General features: G+C 41.9%; 1 protein-coding gene across 8 annotated transcripts in view; it reads left to right on the forward strand.

The window, feature by feature from the left end:
- Positions 1-109: 109 nt before the first annotated feature.
- The window catches only part of sptan1 (spectrin alpha, non-erythrocytic 1), a 38,660-nt gene continuing 19,527 nt past the window's right edge, over positions 110-19,242 (forward strand). For 4 of the 8 annotated variants that reach the window (XM_020618729.1, XM_020618734.1, XM_020618730.1 and 1 more), the window contains exons 1-21: positions 7,003-7,264; positions 7,446-7,571; positions 8,131-8,271; positions 9,484-9,764; positions 9,862-10,006; positions 10,108-10,262; positions 11,204-11,339; positions 11,752-11,853; positions 11,957-12,094; positions 12,193-12,303; positions 12,459-12,536; positions 12,661-12,816; positions 14,336-14,540; positions 14,985-15,166; positions 15,268-15,511; positions 15,676-15,798; positions 15,911-16,128; positions 16,798-16,890; positions 17,058-17,192; positions 17,598-17,746; positions 18,010-18,066. In XM_020618729.1, coding sequence (XP_020474385.1) covers positions 7,010-7,264; positions 7,446-7,571; positions 8,131-8,271; positions 9,484-9,764; positions 9,862-10,006; positions 10,108-10,262; positions 11,204-11,339; positions 11,752-11,853; positions 11,957-12,094; positions 12,193-12,303; positions 12,459-12,536; positions 12,661-12,816; positions 14,336-14,540; positions 14,985-15,166; positions 15,268-15,511; positions 15,676-15,798; positions 15,911-16,128; positions 16,798-16,890; positions 17,058-17,192; positions 17,598-17,746; positions 18,010-18,066 — 3,230 coding nt within the window. In that variant the 5' untranslated portion in view covers positions 7,003-7,009. Of the gene's footprint in view, positions 217-2,958; positions 3,073-7,002; positions 7,265-7,445; positions 7,572-8,130; positions 8,272-9,483; positions 9,765-9,861; positions 10,007-10,107; positions 10,263-11,203; positions 11,340-11,751; positions 11,854-11,956; positions 12,095-12,192; positions 12,304-12,458; positions 12,537-12,660; positions 12,817-14,335; positions 14,541-14,984; positions 15,167-15,267; positions 15,512-15,675; positions 15,799-15,910; positions 16,129-16,797; positions 16,891-17,057; positions 17,193-17,597; positions 17,747-18,009; positions 18,067-19,242 lie in introns of those variants that run through there. The other 4 variants (XM_020618736.1, XM_020618737.1, XM_020618732.1 and 1 more) reach the window with 3 other exon arrangements.

Raw genomic sequence — 19,242 nt, forward strand, 5'->3', positions numbered from 1 at the left:
AAATTTTGTTGTGTGTTACGCTCAGACACGTTCGGCTCCATTCGGTGTCTCTCGTTTACTTCCGTGCAGTGCAGAAGATTAGGTCCCAATTTGTTAAAAAAAAAAAAAAAAAAAAAAAAAACCTGCCACCCCATAGAGCAGCTTCTCGTCTCATCCTACGTCGTCGATTCGTCAAGATAACTACCATTTCGTAAGCTCTTTAGAAAACAGACCAAGGTATGAAAATGCCTATATTTTTCATTGAATTTATAGCATTAAAAGAGATTCGTTGCACAGTGTAGATTGTGCTTTCCTCGCCCTAGCTGCTTTGAATCATTAGCTCCGCGGCTACCTTTAGAAAAGTGGCTGCAAGCATTCCTTTTGTTGAATGGTGTTTTATGTCTGTTAAGGCAAAGAAAAAGTAAAAAAAAAAAAGTAGTGGCAGACTAGACTTTATCTTGCCTTTTCCTAGAGCTGTCTATGGGTTAACAGTTAGGTATAATTTAAATGTTAGTATGACCCGTTCTACTAAATGACATTAGCTTGTATTGACACCTTTTCACCTGCGTTGCATTCAAACTAAATGGTTAATCTAGAAAACATTCATAAGTCGATATATTTAACATCAGCAAACTATTGTGTTTTCCGTCTGGAAGGTGGAGCTAACGTTATTAAATGTTTACGTTAACGAATATAACGCTAAACCAGGGGTTTGTCCTGAGCTGTTATCTGCTAGCTAGTCCGTTAGCTGGCCGACAGCGTAAATTTGCTGTAACGTTAATGCGACCTGATTTACCAATATGCATTAAAATAGACCTTTCCTCGGAGACTGTGCATTATATTTTCAATCAACAAATCAGAAATAACTGAAATAAAAATGAAAAGGTCATGTAGATGGTTACATTAGCCTGTCGGCCATTGCTGATAGGGAAACGCCCAGTGCAGCTGAATACCTTTGGCCCAAAACCTTGACAGCTGGACTGTACATTCGGGCCGTGTAGAGCAACATACCCTGGTAGACGGGTGTTCTCAGATGAACACTTGTGAAATTAAGTGTAAGTAGCTGGCATTACAAATATTTAAGAACTATCAACCCATGAAAAGATCCTAGTATTTACAACAGTATGACACAATAACTTTTCATAAAATAGTGTGTAGTTGGCAGCAGATAACGTAAAGGCGCTGTCTCACACCTTTGCCACTGACTGTCCAAATGTATTTGTCAGGGTGGTGTCAAGTTCTTCTCATTCCAACTGGCCCTCCACCCCATAGTCTTAACTAGCGTACTCATCTGGTGGTCATTCAGTTCCTTTCAGAAAAATAATTTAAAAAGCTGTTTTAAAACGTTGGATTCAATTCAGCTTTACCACTGCGTTCACAATATGAAATAGTTTTATATATGGTAGGCCAGTTGTTTTTAAACAGTTCTTCCATTTGAGTAGGTATAGATTGGGTATAGATTTAGCTGTTCACCCAGTCACCTGGACTCACTTCAAATGTAAGAAGCCATGTGGAAGCAGCAGGAACAGGGAGTTGCACAGTGTTTATTACAGGAATTCATATACCTTGTCTTGGCTCAAAACACAAAATCTGGTGACAGCAGTTTGGATTAATTAATTAGTATGACAAAATTAAACATGTAGTGTGTGCCATTGTTTGGCAGCAGTCTGTGTGCTCCTGGATTTCTAAGTGTGTCAAGCAGAAGAAATGCAGGTAGCACTGTCAGCTTATGCTAGTAATGCAGCCGGCATTAGCTGAATGCTGGAAACTGATCGGATACTTCTGTAATACAGAAACATGGAAGCAAAATGGGACAGCTGCACCACCTAAAATAATTCCCATATATTCCCAAGGCAAATTACATGTCCCTCCCTACTGCCTCATTTTAATTGTCCTACAGTCTTGACTTGAAAACATGTCATATAACTACTGTACTCCATGCTACAACTGACACAGACAGTATAGAAACGTTTAACTCTGAGCAGCAGTGATATGTGTGTGTGTGTATACACACACACAGCCATATACAGTATATAAAATGCACATCAGTTAGCTGTGATTCAGAGTAGGCCTGTCAAAGCGTTAGTCCAGTGCATTACATACTGTAGGCCTATGTGATAAATTAAATGGCCATTCAAGGTAGTGGTGTTCAGTTGTTTGTGCATGGTCCGCTCTGCAGTCATTTGCCATCAGTGTTTTTGTTTTGTTGTTGTTGCTGCTATTGGTAATGTAAACAGTTTGAACACAGCTATGTATATACTGTAGACCTTGTTGTATATCTTGCTAAGGTGAATTAAAACCTATATATTTCTCTTCTCCTAACTCCCCCTCAACCCATACAGCCTACAGATTGTCGTTTTACATTGTAAAATTTGTAACTATAGGGTCACCATGACCCATATAGAAAATAGGACTCCTCATCTCAAGGGCTGTCAGATTTAGTGCTGGGCCTGCAGATCCAGTGCAGCCTACTTTCCAGACTTTTTGAGACTCTATATGGAAGATTTGAGTCCTTTGCATCTCAAATGTGCAGTGAGTTGCCTTTTGAATTGACTGCTGAACATTGTCATGATGAACTTTCTGTGAAAACAACCTCTTATACTGACTCCTCCCTGCTGATTGCTTCTTATGGATTGTGCGATCGATGTTATTCCCTGTAACCAGCCTACACGTACACAGCATGTCAACCTTTACTAAACCCAAACTAAAGGTAACAACTACATTTGTGTTAATACTGTGTGCCTCTGTGTGTTTCTGTGTGCTATTGTCTTTTAGTTTGTAGGGGAAAGAAGGTTCGAGAGGAGTGTAGTCCAGCTTTGGTAATGTTGTTATGCTGAGTAAAGGGATGGAACAGAGCTGGAGGGAGGGGTAGGAGGCATGGAGCAGAGAGACGCATGGGCTGGGCTACATCTTGGCTTGCTCTTGTGTACAGCATAGTCATTGCAGGTGCAATGCGTCTGTTTGTGCTGTTATAGATGAGGCTTTGCTTCCTCAATCACCATCAGACTGTTGAGGACTGTACAACAGATGTGCAGACTGACTTTGCCACAGATGCAGCCCTCTGATCAGCCAAAATAGAAGAAAACTTCCTGTGTATGGTTTGGTTTTGCACTTTTTTTTCTCGCTGTCAAAACTGTCAGCTCTGATCTATCAATATGAAAGTGTAATATCTGATTTAATTTGAATGACACAAGGACTTGGTAAGTGGCTTCTGCTGTGAATTGTGTTCGTCTGTCTCTCTTGGGTGACACTTGCCCAGGACTAGTTTCAGGGCTTTCAGTATGATATAATAGTCATTAGTTGATTGTTACTGCATGCCTTTTGTTGCTGTGATATTCTTTGCATGGAAATGAAGTTTGGTCTTATTATATTTCAAGATATTTCAACGTTTGACATAGTGGTCAGTCCATCAGAAATCACTGATTATTTTTCTAGTTATCAGACTTAGACTCGTTAAATATTGATAAATAGTGTTTTCCAGGGCTACTGCTCTTGTTAATGTAGTTTTATAGAACATTTCCTGTAGATTCTGGTTAAAAAAATAGTTCAAATTTTGATACGGATTTTATATTTAACACCTGTAGTTGGTTGTTAAAGGCTACAAACCTGTTAAAGGATTGCTGAGTAACCATGCCTCAATTTCCTGATTTTTTGCTGTTGGCATTTATTGTGAACTTGTACATCACATATTGGCCTTAAATTTGAAACATTTCTTCAGATGCACAGTTCAACCTGAGGAAAAGGAAGCGATTGTTTCCATTGTTCCTGTTATATCATTTTCATCCTCTGTTTTCTGTTCCTTGGTCGGGAGAGACCTGCCTAGTCTCATGAGATGCTCCATTTCCTGCAAATTCTTTCAGTTGTCATCCTCCCAGTTATGGCGTCAGTATGGCCCCTGTTCATAACAGAGGGTTCAGCATGGTCTCTGGGAGTTGCTGAATAAATGACATCATCCACTCCTCTGTGGGTCTCTGTAACAGAGGATGTAGAGACAGACAGAGGGTAATGAAATGTATTAATTGAGGACACTTGGGATTTACCCTTTGGTTCAAATTAAACTCTTGACCTCATCAAGCCTGCCTTGAGCTGTTGTTGAACACAAATACTTAAAGACAGGGCTGTTTGGTATCAGTGTAGCAGTTTGTTGTGAGGATGAAAAGTTTTGTTTCCACCAGGCAGGATGAACAGATCTTGGTGAACGGTTTCCAGAGAGTAAATCAGCTGATTACTGTTATATGCGGATACTCTTTTTAATGGAGGGAATCATTAACCTTTATTCATGCACCCATGGATTATGTCCTGGGAGAAAAGGGGGGTGTTGGAGGGGAGGGTTAGTGAAGGTAGCCCACCTACACTAACCCTCCTCTCCAGCATTTTCTGAATCCCACTGGGATTCCCTGGGATATTAGACATTGAGTAAAAAGCACAAACACCATTGTAAAATAAAACCTAGAATTTAATACCTTGCTTAAATTGCTGCACCATATGAGTGGTGTCTCATTAGCATGTACCAGTATGTATTTGGGATGCTGTTCTACTTTTAAATGGCATGAAGTCCTTAACTGACAAATACTACTTCTCATTAGTAAGTGTCTTTTAAATTTGGTATGCCACTGTTATATGTGTTCTTTGTATTGCTTGAGTATTTGTTTCAGCTCACCAAGTCAGCTCAGGGAACACTGATAACGTTTTATATAAATGAGAGTTTATATATATATATTTTTTTGTCTTAATCTTCTGAGCCTAATAACCACTTTGGCTGCATCATTTCTAAACAGGAAGGTGCCAGTAGAATAACTTTGCATCTGCTGTTTCTGTGCCCATAAAAGTGGATATTTGGACTTTGGAAGCCTTGTGACTCACTTGCATTTGGCATAGTTCAAAGTTCCCACCTGGAATTAAAATTTAAATATGAAATAGAAGAAAGTGAGTAAGGGTCATATGACTACAACCATCGGTGGAGTAGAAACTGGCTATACTACATTTGAGGGAGGGAGAGAGAGAGAGAGAGAGAGCATAAAATCCCTCTTGAGGCAGCTGTGAGGTGAAGAGAAGGAAAGCTGTTATCTACTGATACAAGACGGGAGAAAGTGCTATCAGCAGTTGCAGTGCTGTGTATAGGGGCGTCAGAGCAGGGCTGCTACAGCTCTGACGCTGAGTTTATCTTGTTTTTCAGATATTCTATTAAAGATGTGTGGTAACTAGCCCTTTGGAAAGACATGCCGCCATCCTGTTGTCTTCTGTTTCTGCTGGTCTCTGTTAAACTGATCAGGCTGCTTGAGTTTCACTTTCACTCTCACCCTCTGTAAGGAGCCAGGGAAAATCAATAAAATGAATAAATCAGTAGGTTACGTAACAATTTCCTCCTCATGATCTCACATGAAAACTGTTTTTTTTTTCCAGTACACTTGTTTTGTTGGTTGGCTTGGTGAAGGCTCTTTGTCCTGACACTGTCCTGCTGACACACAGACAACTGTTCTAATGACCTTAAACACTCAGAATATGCTGCTCATCTCGCTTTGGGTGTGGATTGAATGGAATCATGCTTCAGTAGCGCTCACGTCTGCCTGACGCATCTGCTTTGTGCCTTTCTTTGGGGGGGTGGGCGCAGAAGGTTGCGTTGGCAGGGCAGGGAAACACTGGGCAACCTGTAGATTGTGTCACATCTGTGCATAGCTTTTTGTCTCCTTGTCTGCAACATCAACTACATTTGGGTCCTGTGAGGCTTCATACACACCCCTACCTTCACCCTACATTCAGCTTGGATGGCGGCTGTTGTGTTTGGGGTGTGATTGATCATGGTTGATTAGACAGATCATTATTTCTCTCATTGTTCCTCTTTGTCTGTCTGTTGGTGGGCACAGTCACTGTGTTTCAGTGCTTTTAAAGTCTGGGCCTTTGGTGCAAAACACTAATAACCATGTGTGAAAATTTCACATCCTGTGTTTGATGATTTTTGTCTGTCAGTCATCTCTTGTAGTTTCTATAAATGAATGGGAAAAAATGTAAAAGCAAGGTTTGAGTCTGGTTAAACCACTAATAATTGCAGCTTAATTAGTTCACTAATAGTTGCTTTTATTTTGTATTCTGAATGGGTGCTGCCAGTGCCCTGTGTTACTGCCTGATTCTTAGAAACCAGTTTGCTGTGGACTCCAGTTAAGCTCATGTTTGTCACATTTCAACAGAGTTGCCAGCTAACCATTATCCCACAGTTTGATGCTAGACTGGCCATGGGGCCAGAGACACAGTGGATAGAAAAGCTGACTGCTGCAGTCCTGTTGTGTAGTGAAGCCCGTTTCCTGCTTGCTTATGTTTTGGAATTTCCACCCCCACCCCCATTTGGCATTTTACTATTTTAGCTGCTGGCCCCTTGGCTGCTCAGCTTGAGACAGGATAGGGAGTTTTGTTTAGGCAAACAGTCTGTAGCACCAAAGTTCCAATCCACGTTTTTATCAAAGGAGAAGTTGTACATGTTAAGGAGCCTGGAGACACAGATATTCCCTTTTCTCCTATTTGTTTTCCCCTGAGCTTTTATACTCATTGAAGACAGTGGTATACTGACTTGACAGATTTTAGGAAGAAAAAGAGAGACAGTTAAATCATTATTAGTCTTGGCAGAGAACACAAAAGTGTCAATGTCAGGGTTTGATCGTGATTGTGTGAATAAATCATGTGTGGAATGTGAAAACTGTGTGGTAACTGTAATATGGGAAAAGGCACTATTGAGTGTAACTTTTGAGATAAAACTACACCAAACTATTCAAATGGACACAGCAAGAGGAGCTACACTGTATAGAGTAGATTAGCTGGCCTGGCAGAATATTCCCTTTCTGTAGTCACTGCTATCCATATGCCAGTGTTTGGGTGGCCTGAGCAAGTAAAATGTCAAAATATTACCTAAATTAAATATTTAATATGTATTTTTCATACTTCATAGGAGCAATCTGTCATGGATCTAGTTTAAACTGGTATAGTAGAAAACAGTTTAATTCTTTGTTCTGTGTTTAGAGCCTACTCATAACTGTACCCAATGGTGCATTTCCAGAAAATGGACACTGCAGGGGTCAAAGTGCTGGAGACAGCCGAAGACATCCAGGAGCGCCGGCAGCAGGTGCTGGACCGCTACCGGCGTTTCAAGGAGCTGTCAGTAATGCGTCGGCAGAAGCTGGAGGATTCTTACCGCTTTCAGTTCTTTCGCCGCGATGCTGATGAGTTAGAGAAGTGGATCCAGGAGAAGCTGCAGATTGCCTCTGATGAGAACTACAAGGACCCATCCAACCTGCAGGTCTGTCATCCTAGTTCTGCATTTTATGTAAAGGACTTATTAGTTGGCTTGGTTTGACTGAACTGAGACCTGACTCTGGTCTTAAGTCATACTGGGACCAAATTCTAATCAGCCTAATCGCTTTGGACTGGGTCATGTGCGTTTGTGAAGCTATCACAGACATATGTCTTTTGTTCCACAGGGTAAGCTGCAGAAACATCAGGCATTTGAGGCTGAAGTTCAGGCCAATGCTAGGGCCATTATCAAACTGGACGACATTGGAAACCTTATGATCAGCGAAGGCCACTTCTCCTCTGAGACCATTCGAGTAAGGCACACAATGATGATGTGGTCACTGTAACATGCTGTAGTTGTTGTATGACATAACGTGCTGGGCAGTTAGACTGCACTTTCAGGGCAAACAGAATATTACAGGCATATAGAAACACAGACGTAAACCTTGTCTGATTTTGCTTGCCTTAACATCCAGTCTACTCTGAACTCTTTCCATCTGATTCAGTCCTACACGCCTTACCGGACACAACAGAGACCCATAGTTACAAGTCTCAATATGGTTGAGTATATACAAGTAGGTGTCAAACTGCTGTGTGACCCCTGAGTGCTCAGTGAAAATTCTTCTAGATCCGGCTCTTCTCAAGTCAGCTTTCCCTTCCTGTCATTCTGTTGTTAGGAAATGGACTGACTTTTCATTGCATGTTCTTTTTCATACAGGTCTGCTCACCAAAGAATGTTGAATAAGAATAAATTTTGTTCGCAAGTTGTGCTGTTGGACTATTTTTAAACAGATGGGGACATTACCAATTAAATACAAGAGGAACAGAACTACAGTGGTATGTCTGATGTTGGACACCTCTCTCCTGTTTTAGACTCGTCTGGAGGAGCTGCATCGCCTTTGGGACCTCCTGCTGCAGAAGACCAAGGAGAAGGGTATGCGTCTCCTCCAGGCCCAGAAACTGGTCCAGTACCTGCGTGAGTGTGAAGATGCCCTGGACTGGATCAGTGACAAGGTCAGACTCATACTGGCAAAGGTTAAAAAGATAGCTGATGTTAATGGAACAAATTACTATGAATGAGGAATGAAAATACTAATTTCTTCTGAGTGAAAGATTATTATTTTTTTGCTTCACTATGACTGAAGAATTTTAAAGTTGACCAGATTGTAGCAGTTATCAGAATCAGCTTTATTGGCCAGGTGTGCTGGACATGAGGAATTTGACTCTGGTACATCAGCTCTCAGTGTGCACGTATATATCCCCATACAAGGCAACAGCAAGTAAACAATATACCAATATAAGACTGTGTAGTATAACAAAATAAACAGTATAAACAATGCAAAATAAACAGTATAAACAGGTAGTAAACAATGCATTCAGACAAAGGAATGTTCATTGGGAGACGAGATAAAATTAGAATAAAAATTGAGTACTTAAAAATAGAGACCTGTACGAATCTGTACAATGAATATTTACAGGTATTACACTGAGGGTTATTGTCCAGTCATACTGTCGTGGAAAGTGATGGCACGGGCTGAAGAAACTGTTCATGTGTCTGCTTGTTTTGGCATACAGTGACCTATAGCGCCATCCAGAGGAGAGGATTACAAACAATTTGTGATCTAGAGGTGAGGGGTCAGCAGTGATCCTCTCCGCCCTCCTTTTGACCCATGAGGAGTACAGGTCCTCCATGGATGGCAGGCTGGCACCGATTATCTTTTCTGCAGTCCTGACTGTCTGCTGGAATCTGTTCCTGCCCTGTGTGGTTACTGAACCATACCAGACAGTGATGGATGAGCAGAGACCAGCCTTGATGATTCCTCCATAGGGCTGTATCAGCAGCTCCTGTGGCAGGTTGAACTTCCTGAGCTGGCGCAGGAAGTACATCCTCTGCTGTGCCTTCTTGATGATGGTCCTGATGTTGGACGACCACTTCAGGTCATATTTTTGCCGGTCTAATAAAGTGAATGTACTGTCACTTTGTCATCACACTCCGTCATACTGGCTGCTGCTCCGGTTCTGTTATTTATTGATATCGCGAGACATCTTTTGCCTTGATGAGAAATATCCCCACGTTTTAATATCACAAGATCTCGTCACACCCCTAGTGAGTCATGAACTTGTTTATAGCTTTTAACCTTATAAAGGCACAAAAGTTTGACCTAAGTGTTTACATACTATAAAACCATATTAATAGCTTCATTGTTTTTCTACTTGCACTTGTAGGAGGCCATGGCCACCTCGGAGGAGCTGGGCCAGGACCTAGAGCATGTGGAGCTCCTGCAGAAGAAGTTTGAGGAGTTCCAGACAGACCTGGCAGCCCATGAAGAACGTGTGAATGAGGTGAACCAGCTGGCAGCCAAGCTGATACAGGAGTCCCATCCTGAGGCTGAGCTCATAGTTCGCAAGCAGGATGAGGTCAATACTGCCTGGCAGCGTCTGAAGGGCCTGGCCCAGCAGAGGCAGGGCAAGCTGTTTGGGGCTGCTGAGGTGCAGCGCTTCAACAGGTAAAAAAACAAACAAACAAAAAAAAAAAAGAAGTGTGGACATCTTTTATATATGTTGTGTTACTGATTTAACTTTTGTGTTTGATTCTGACAACAGGGATGTGGATGAGACTATCAGCTGGATCAAGGAGAAGGAGCAGCTGATGGCCTCTGATGACTTTGGTCGTGACCTGGCCAGTGTGCAGGCTTTGCTGCGTAAACATGAGGGTCTGGAGAGAGACCTGGCTGCTCTGGAAGATAAGGCAGGATTATACACTGTTCTATAGAATAGCACCACATGTAAAGGACAGCTATGAAGTTAAAAACTTGATGTTCTTATTTCTTTTCCTGCTCTTTTCATTAGGTTAACACGCTGGGTGGTGATGCAGAACGCTTGCAGCAGACACATCCCCAAAATGCCTCCCAGATCCACCTGAAGAAGGATGAGCTCATCACTAATTGGGAACAGATTCACACTCTAGCTGCTGAACGCCATACCCGTCTGGATGACTCCTACTTGTAAAATACCAGATCACTTTTACCCATATAGTCTAACATGCTATTCATTCCTCATAATTTAATGAAATTAAGCAGTTAGGAGCCCACATTCTCTAAAACAACCAACTTTCAAACAAATGAATCATGTATCACATGACTGATGTAGCAGTCCTGTAATATTAAACTATATTTGATCTCAGACTGGCAGTTTGTCATGCAAGTTAAAGCCGTAAGGTGTCTAGTCAGTTGTATCAGAATAATTGTATTGCTAATCTAAAATACATTCCTAAGAATAAAACTTTAGCCTGCCAGCTGTCTAGTACAAGGTCTGTGTAATGTGAGAGTGACCCCATGTGAGAAAACAGCAATTTATAGTCCAGAATATTCACACAGAGCTAGTGGGCGTGTTGATGACATTCAGTCATGTTACAGGCATGAAACTGGAAAAGTACAAACATCAGATGGTGAAGAAAAACAATGAAGACACGAACGAAAATATCTAACTAGACTTGGTTGTTTATAACCAAATTACAAACACGCTATGTGACCGCATCGTGTCCTGCGCCCTGCATGCTCTACCCAGGTGTTCACTCTTGGCATAAACCAAATGGTGTGTTTACAGTAGGTGAGAATTTGTTTGACACAGGCTATCTCCTGCTGTGTTCTACATGTGTGAAAAGGCAACTCTGGACAAAGTCCAAACCTGATTCTGCAGACATTGTCTGGAGTTCATATGTGAAAGTGGAAATAGTATACTTGCCAGCTTGTCATAGTTTGAGAGCCTCATTACAGTGGGTTGCTGCATATTTTAAGATAAGATCTTAGTTATTAGGAGCCTTGCTTATCCTAGGTTTCCTGGAAATATGAAAACTGCATTTCCACAGGCAAATATAAGCTTGGTGATGTGTGTCATCTCCCTACAGCAGTCTGCTCACTCCTGCCTTTGTGACCATGTCTTGTAGGTTGCAGCGTTTCACTGCTGAATTCAGGGATCTGACCAGCTGGGTGACAGAGATGAAGGCCCTGATCAATGCTGACGAATTGGCCAATGATGTGGCTGGAGCTGAGGCTCTGCTAGACCGCCATCAGGAGCATAAGGTATAGTCTGCTGTAACACAGGATTAATAATCAACCCTGGACTTTTGCCCAGACAGGCCCACCCCAGCTGGCTGAACACCAACCATTCTTGCATTCTCCTTTAACTGTACCTACTAGTCCCTAATAATACCACTTGGCTGAATCATAAGTAACACAAGTGCTAGTTTTTCCTGATAACATTATTGTTAGTTATCCTCCTGCTACCTAGCTAATTATTAACAAGGTAGTATGAAGAAACTACAGTCAAAAAAATGTAGTCCATGCTTGCAGATATAGCCAGGTTATAACATCTTGGATTTTGAACAGTGTTGACAATTAAAAGCTGAATACAAAATACAGTACAATGTTTTTGTCATACTTAAACAGATGAAGTGTCAGTTTTTGTTTTTTGTTTGTTTGTTTTGTTTTTCAGGGAGAGATCGATGCCCATGAGGACAGCTTTAGAGCAGGTGACAAAGCTGGCCATGACTTGCTCAATGCAGGACACTATGCATCTGAGGAAGTCAAGGAAAAGGTGGGATTATGGTAGCATTCAGACTGTACTGTCTTTCTTTTGTGTGATGTTATTGTACTCCTCTTTACCAGCACATGCCAATGGTGTGTTTTGTTGTGTGCAGCTGGGCATCCTTACTGAGGAGAAGGAATCTCTTCTGGAGCTGTGGGAGATTCGCAGGCAGCAGTATGAGCAGTGCATGGATCTGCAGCTCTTCTACAGGGATACTGAGCAAGTTGACAACTGGATGAGTAAACAAGAGGTAACCTGACACACCATCCTCAGGAAAGAATTATCTCGGTAGTATAGTATTGGCTAGTAGATGTGATGTCGGTTTATAATGCTGTGTTTATTGTTTAGGCTTTCCTCTTGAATGAAGACCTTGGTGACTCACTGGACAGTGTGGAGGCCCTTCTGAAGAAGCATGAAGACTTTGAGAAGTCACTTAGTGCCCAGGAAGAGAAGATCACTGTATGTTACACCTTCTAATCTTCAAGCAAGAATACCATTCCTACTGCATGGAAGTTGTTCAATCACAGACAGATTTTAAATTAGCAGTTAGTACTAGAGTTGTACTGTTATGAGAAAGAATACACTCTTAATCTCTTTGTCTTGTACATCTCCAGGCCCTGGATGAATTTGCTACCAAGCTCATTCAGAACAACCACTATGCTAAAGAAGATGTGGCTACCCGCAGAGATGCTGTAAGTACCACTGTCTGCTTCCCCAGCATGTGGAAATCATCTAATACAAGCACAGAATTCTAAAGCAGGATAGCAGGTAATTTCTCTGTGTGAACTCGTGTCCTCTCTTGCTTTGCACGTTTAGCTTCTCAGTCGACGCAACGCCCTGCACGAGCGTGCTCAGTTTCGCCGTGCTGCCTTGGAGGATTCTTTCCACCTGCAGCAATTCTTTAGGGATTCTGATGAGCTCAAGAGCTGGATTAACGAGAAGATGAAGACTGCCACTGACGAGGCTTACAAGGTAGTGTATCAAAGTGTTGGAAACTACATTGTGTAAAGATACATCCTCCATTTTGAAATGCATTTGTACGTCCAAAAGATGGAGACTCAAGTTTGTGACTTGGAAGATTTGGTGCCTCTTGGCCAGCTTGTGATTTTTATTTATTTATTTATTTATTTGTTTGTTTGTCTTCTGAAGTGTTGACAGGGAAATTTGGTGCTTCTTGTTATTCCAGTAAAATTTTGAAGTTAGAGAATCAAGTGATTTGAAACATTTATCTGTGGATGTTGGCCACTAGTGAGGAGCTGTCTTTGCATTCCTAGGACGTCGGTACCGTCAGACCGGCTGTTCTCCACCGCAGGTGTCACAGTAAACGGACAAACCCCACAGTGTGTTGACATGTTGCTGTTCATGAACAAAACCAATAGGCTATAGGTTTCTCTTTTGTTAACCTGTGGCGGTTTTGACGGAGGACGAGGTTTTCTGAGATTTCAATGTGTGTTTCCATTAACCTCAGTACTTGAAATGGGACAGTATGCGCAGGTACGCAGTAGCAGCACTTGTGCATTATACTCTTTGGCGTACCAGCACTTCTCACAAGCTGCCCGCGCTCTTTTCTGCCCTCTCCATGGGTTTGAGATGTGCTGCATCTCTCCTGGACAGCAGATGATGGGAGCAGAGGGTGGTGACAAAAAGCTCCATGAAAAGAGACCTGCGCTCCCCAGAAGCAACAAAAATTCCACTTTAGGTTCCAAATAATCAACAATCATATTCAATTTAATTACATTGATTCCAATCAAAAACAAAGTAAATATGAATTACAATTCACAGCAATAAAAGTTCAACACCCCTCTCTTTCTCTCTCTCGTCCTTTTCTGTCCTACACTTCTCCGCCCACGGCACAGAAGTGTCGTTTACTTATAGGATTCCGGTCTTTGCACTACCTGCAGTTTTCAGAGAAATGCAGGCCATGAGAGTGGTCTGTTTTACTTTGAAAGGAACAGTCCATGGCCTGCATCTAATACGATATCACACACCCCTAAAGTAGCGTGGGCTGCCTCAGAGCAGAAGCCATTTTACTAGGTTGTTTTACTCTATTCACTGTTCCACAGGTGTGTGGTGTGATGATGTGTGGGTGGTTCTGTTTATGTTCTGTCGTCGTTTAAGCCGTATCAGCACATGTAAAAAATAAACCCCTTATGGAAAACGAGTATTTTTAATGGGTCACAGACACTCATCCATTCTAAATAGTCTAGCGTTGTAATCTTGTCGGTTAATGGTGGGTTAACAAGCGTCAGCTATCGGTCAGGGAAAAAACTGAAAATGTACATAGCTATTGGATATAGCAGTGCAGTGTTCTAAGAATTCTGGATGCCCACAGCATATAATGGAACTGTCATTACAACCATAAGGGGCTTGAGACTTGACTTGGACTTGCAAAAAATGACTTGTCAGCATCTCTGGTATGTCCCCCTGTTATACTCCCTTTTGCTTTTTGTCCCATCTTTCAACCTCTGTGCCTTTGCTCTTTTGACCACAGGACCCCTCCAACCTGCAGGGCAAGGTGCAGAAACACCAGGCTTTTGAAGCTGAGCTGTCGGCTAACCAAAGCCGCATCGATGCTCTGCAGAAGTCTGGCCAGGAGCTCCTGGATGGAAAGCATTATGCCTCTACTGAGGTGGCTGGCCGCATGGAGGAGGTCAGCTCCCAGTGGAAGAAACTGCTGGAGGCCACTGAGCTCAAAGGTACTGGCTAAAAAGTAAAGCAGGATTTGATCAATTTTTCAAACTGAAGGTATTTTTTCCATAATAAATCCATCAACATACCACTCAACAGTAACGCACATGAAACCAGAAAACCAACTACCAAGCAGCAACTAGAACTGGTAAAATGAAGTATAGGAGTGATAAAAATCTTAGTCAAAAGAATCTTGCTTGAGAGCAGCTTTCACTTTTTCAACTTATTTATTGTAAAATAAATGCTTGCAAAGTGTTAAAAGAAGAGGTAGTGCAGCACATTGTCATGTGTCATGCATATCATTCACAACATTTGATATGTTGTCTTTGTATTATTTTCAGTTAAAATATTAGATTTCCAAATAATTTCATCCCCTTTTTTATTTGCAATTTACCCAATATTCCAACTTTTATGGGAGCACTGATTTAGTTTTTGTCCCATTTTTATTCTAGGCATCAAGCTCCGTGAGGCCAACCAGCAGCAGCAGTTCAACAGGAACGTGGAGGACATTGAGCTGTGGCTGTATGAGGTTGAGGGCCACTTGGCTTCAGACGACTTCGGAAAAGACCTAACCAGTGTCCAGAACCTGCAGAAGAAGCATGCACTGTTGGAGGCTGATGTGGCTGCTCACCAGGTACCCAATGTTAGACTTTCATACAGGGCTTGCCTGATAGTGTTTTTTTTATAAACAACAGTGGAATAGAAAATGTATACTTCTACAAATGTCTCTCGTAGGATCGTATTGATGGCATAACAATCCAGGCTCGTCAGTTCCAAGAGGCTGGACACTTTGATGCTGACAACATCCGCAAGAAACAGGAAGCGTTAGTAGTTCGTTATGAAGCTCTGCGTGAGCCCATGGCAGCACGCAAGCAGAAACTGTCAGACTCTCTCAGGCTTCAGCAGCTGTTCAGAGATGTGGAGGATGAAGAGACCTGGATTCGTGAGAAAGAGCCCATTGCTGCCTCTACCAACAGAGGTAAAATTTGAAGCGATCAGCATTCAGGTCACCAAATCGTATTATAAAATCAAAGGGCATAGGCGAATATATTATCAGTCTCCTTCAAATAGCCTGAATGTGTAAATAAGCAGTGAACGTTTGAAAAAGTGAAGTTCTAAAGAGTGTTCTCTTGTTTTCTTCAGGCAAAGACCTGATTGGTGTCCAGAACTTGCTGAAGAAACACCAGGCCTTGCAGGCAGAGATTACTGGTCATGAGCCTCGCATTAAGGTTGTCACCCAGAAAGGAGAGGCTATGGTCGAGGAAGGTAATCATTTAAAAGTCATTTGGTGTCTTTTGTGAGATAATTGTGAACTTTTATACAAATGAAATATTGCCCCAACACTCAAATGCTGATCATTCATGTGTGGTGTACTCAGGGCACTTTGCTGCTGAGGACGTGAAAGCTAAGCTGGCTGAACTACACGGACGCTGGGATACACTGAAGGCTAAGGCCTCCCAGAGGAGACAGGATTTGGAGGACTCTCTGCAGGCCCAGCAGTACTTTGCTGATGCCAATGAGGCTGAGTCTTGGATGAGGGAGAAGGAGCCCATCGTGGGGAGCATCGACTATGGCAAAGATGAGGACTCTGCTGAGGTACGTGAATGGAAGGGATATGGGCCAGACATTCACCTCAAATCAACTATCAATTCATACAGTCTTATTGCTTAAAAACTACATTTCTTATGTTTTTAGTTTATAGCATCTTCATCAGGTGTAATTTTATTGATACTAATCAGTTAATTAGGTTTTATTCTGTCATGTTTCAAAATACTGTAAAGAATCACTGGAACAGGGGAATATTGTTGGTTTCTATTCTAAATGAGTGCAGCATGTTCTGATAGCTCCTGATAAACTTGATTTCAACAGAGCAACAGCTAATGGAGATCTTCAGCAAGTGTTGTCAAGGAAACACAGCAGATAAGAACAAGCAATAATTATAGATCACAGTCTATCTGACACTTTTCTTAGGGAGAGGCAAAAGAAGTACAAGCTAGCAATGGTCTGGTGTTAACATTACAGCAAAAGGCTAAGACAATACATCAAAAATGTTTATTCATGGAACAGACGAACAGGAAATTATCTCAAAAAACAGTTAGCTCATATGTTGTTAATGCCTGATGACAAGTTCTCATCAAAATATTCAGCAAAATAAGCAAAGTACATTTCTGTGATGCAGTGTATGATGGATCAAATCAAGCTAAATAACAGAAAAATGAATTAAAGTGACGCGTATAGTTGTGCTGAATAGTTTGTCTTCCGCAGGCTTTGCTGAAGAAGCACGAGGCTCTGATGTCTGACCTGAGCGCTTATGGGAGCAGCATCCAGGCCCTGAAGGAACAAGCCCAGTCCTGCAGGGTAAAACCCAGCCCTCTCCATACCTCAGCTCGCCATACGTACTCAGCTCCTTGGAAACCGTTTTCCTGCAGAATAAAGCTTATGAATCTTAGATTGGTGGATTAACCAAATGTTCTTTACTTTTTAAAGATAAACCTGTGACACGGATTGTTTGTTTTACTGAACAGCAACAAGTGGCACCAACTGATGACGAGACTGGAAAGGAGCTGGTCCTGGCCTTGTATGACTACCAGGAAAAAAGCCCTCGTGAAGTAACCATGAAGAAAGGGGACATCCTGACCCTACTTAACAGCACCAACAAGGTATGGTTAAGTCCAGCTGCTTGTCTGACTGCCCATGAACTGGACTTCATTCTGAACCTCTCCTAACAAGCTTCAACAAATACTGACATCAGAGACGTGCTGAATTATACATGAAGAAGGTTAAGTTCATGGTGTCACCTACTGCAACAGCTTAATTGTTCTGGACAATAATGGAGCTTTAGTGTATAGATGAATAAGATGTATCAGACCTTTGGTTCTCAGTCAATACAACTTAACCCTTGTGGAATTTTTTGAAAAATAGAAATATCTCTAGAATATCAATGGAAATATCATGTAAATCTGTAATGCGAAACAGCCATATAAGCACTTAGCCTAAATATAATGCAGTAAACTTAAGCAAAATAATTACAATGTAAGTACTGCTCTGTATCTTCCCTGGTGCAGGACTGGTGGAAGGTGGAGGTGAATGATCGCCAGGGCTTTGTTCCAGCTGCTTATGTCAAGAAGCTGGACCCTACCCAGTCCTCTTCCAGGGAAAACCTGCTGGATGAACATGGCAGCATTGCACTGCGCCAGGACCAGATAGAGAATCAGTAAGAAACCCACACTGTAACCTCCAACATTATGTAGCACAATGTAGTTTACTCATTCCTCCTTTCCTACTAGATTTAACTACTTCTCTCAAGGGTCGTCTTTGCTTTTTAACCTCTTTGACTTCCCCAAGTCATATTTTCTGCTCAGTTTTTAACACTAATGATCTTGCCCCTGGCCTCTTTCTGTCTCCTCTTCTGTCGTCTTGCTGTATTTAACAATGTAATCTTGTGCTGTGCATTCACCCTGCCTTGCCACTGAGCAGGCTTGTCACCAAGGAGGCTTGCAGCGTGTCTGTGCGCATGAAGCAGGTGGAAGAGCTGTGAGTAGGAACTGTGTTCCTCTGTGTGTTCTTGTGATTATGATATACCACTAAATATCATCAGCAGCATTATATCCTTCCCTATCCCAGAAACCCTCATGTTGTGTGACACTGTCCGCTTCATCCTCATCTTCTATTCAGTACAGGGATAGAAGCACAATTGCACACCTTTCACATCCTTCTCATCCCAGGCTTTTCTGGATGTTTATTTCAGACTTCTTATTTATTTATTCTTATTTCATAAGCCATAATATGCCTCATTAGTGGTCTGTTCTGTGCACATCAGGTTATGATTAATTTTTGCAGAGGTTACCTCAAGTCCAAGATGTACAGTCCTAGTCAGAGAAAGTAGCTTTAATGATTATTCAGTTAAGCCCCGTTTCTGTCGGCTCAACTTGACTCAACTATTCTCCCTTTTGGTACCGGGTGTGTGGTTTTCCACTGTAGATGGTCCCCTCTCAGTGTAGCATTACACTGCCGTGATGTTATCTTCAGCTGACACACTAACAATGGACGACATCGAAGGTGTTCTGTTCTTGATTCTCACTATGTGGCTGTTTTAGTTAGTACAGTAACTTCAGTAAAGTAGCGGTTAACATTAAATAACATTGCTTTTAAAAACGGCACTTCCTTTGTTCCAGGACATCTTGCATGTTGTTGATGCAGTTTCTCAGACCGATCGCTAGTCTGCAGTGTTTACATGTCACCATTTGGTATCACCTCTGCTTGAACCTCGACAGAGGTGATAGCAAGAATAGTACCAGGTACTATCCCCAACATTTGACTGATGGAAACGCAAGTAAGGCGAGTTGAGGTGAGCTGAGCCAGAACCAGGCAGCAGAAAAGGGGCTTAACTTGGTCGGTGTATGATTTGATAGATGGATAGACAAACCCTGTATTTGATCAAAGTTGATTCATTTCCATTTAGGATATCGGTGAGTGGAGGTAGCAACCTTAACTTTTCTCTGCTTTTACTAGCTTGTAAAAACTCTCTTCCTTTTTCTCTGCTTTTACTAGCTTGTAAAAACTCTTCCTTTTTCCCAGACATTGCGAAGTGCTGCTACCAAAAATGACTATGAAATGAACATACAGTGTGATCGATCAGTTACCGGCTGAGCTGAATTCTGACACAGCTCATCCTGTTACCACTATAGTTGTTAAATTGGCATAAACATT

Source organism: Monopterus albus, unplaced genomic scaffold (genome assembly GCF_001952655.1).
Source record: "Monopterus albus unplaced genomic scaffold, M_albus_1.0 scaffold209.1, whole genome shotgun sequence".
In the NCBI taxonomy this organism is placed as follows: domain Eukaryota; kingdom Metazoa; phylum Chordata; class Actinopteri; order Synbranchiformes; family Synbranchidae; genus Monopterus; species Monopterus albus.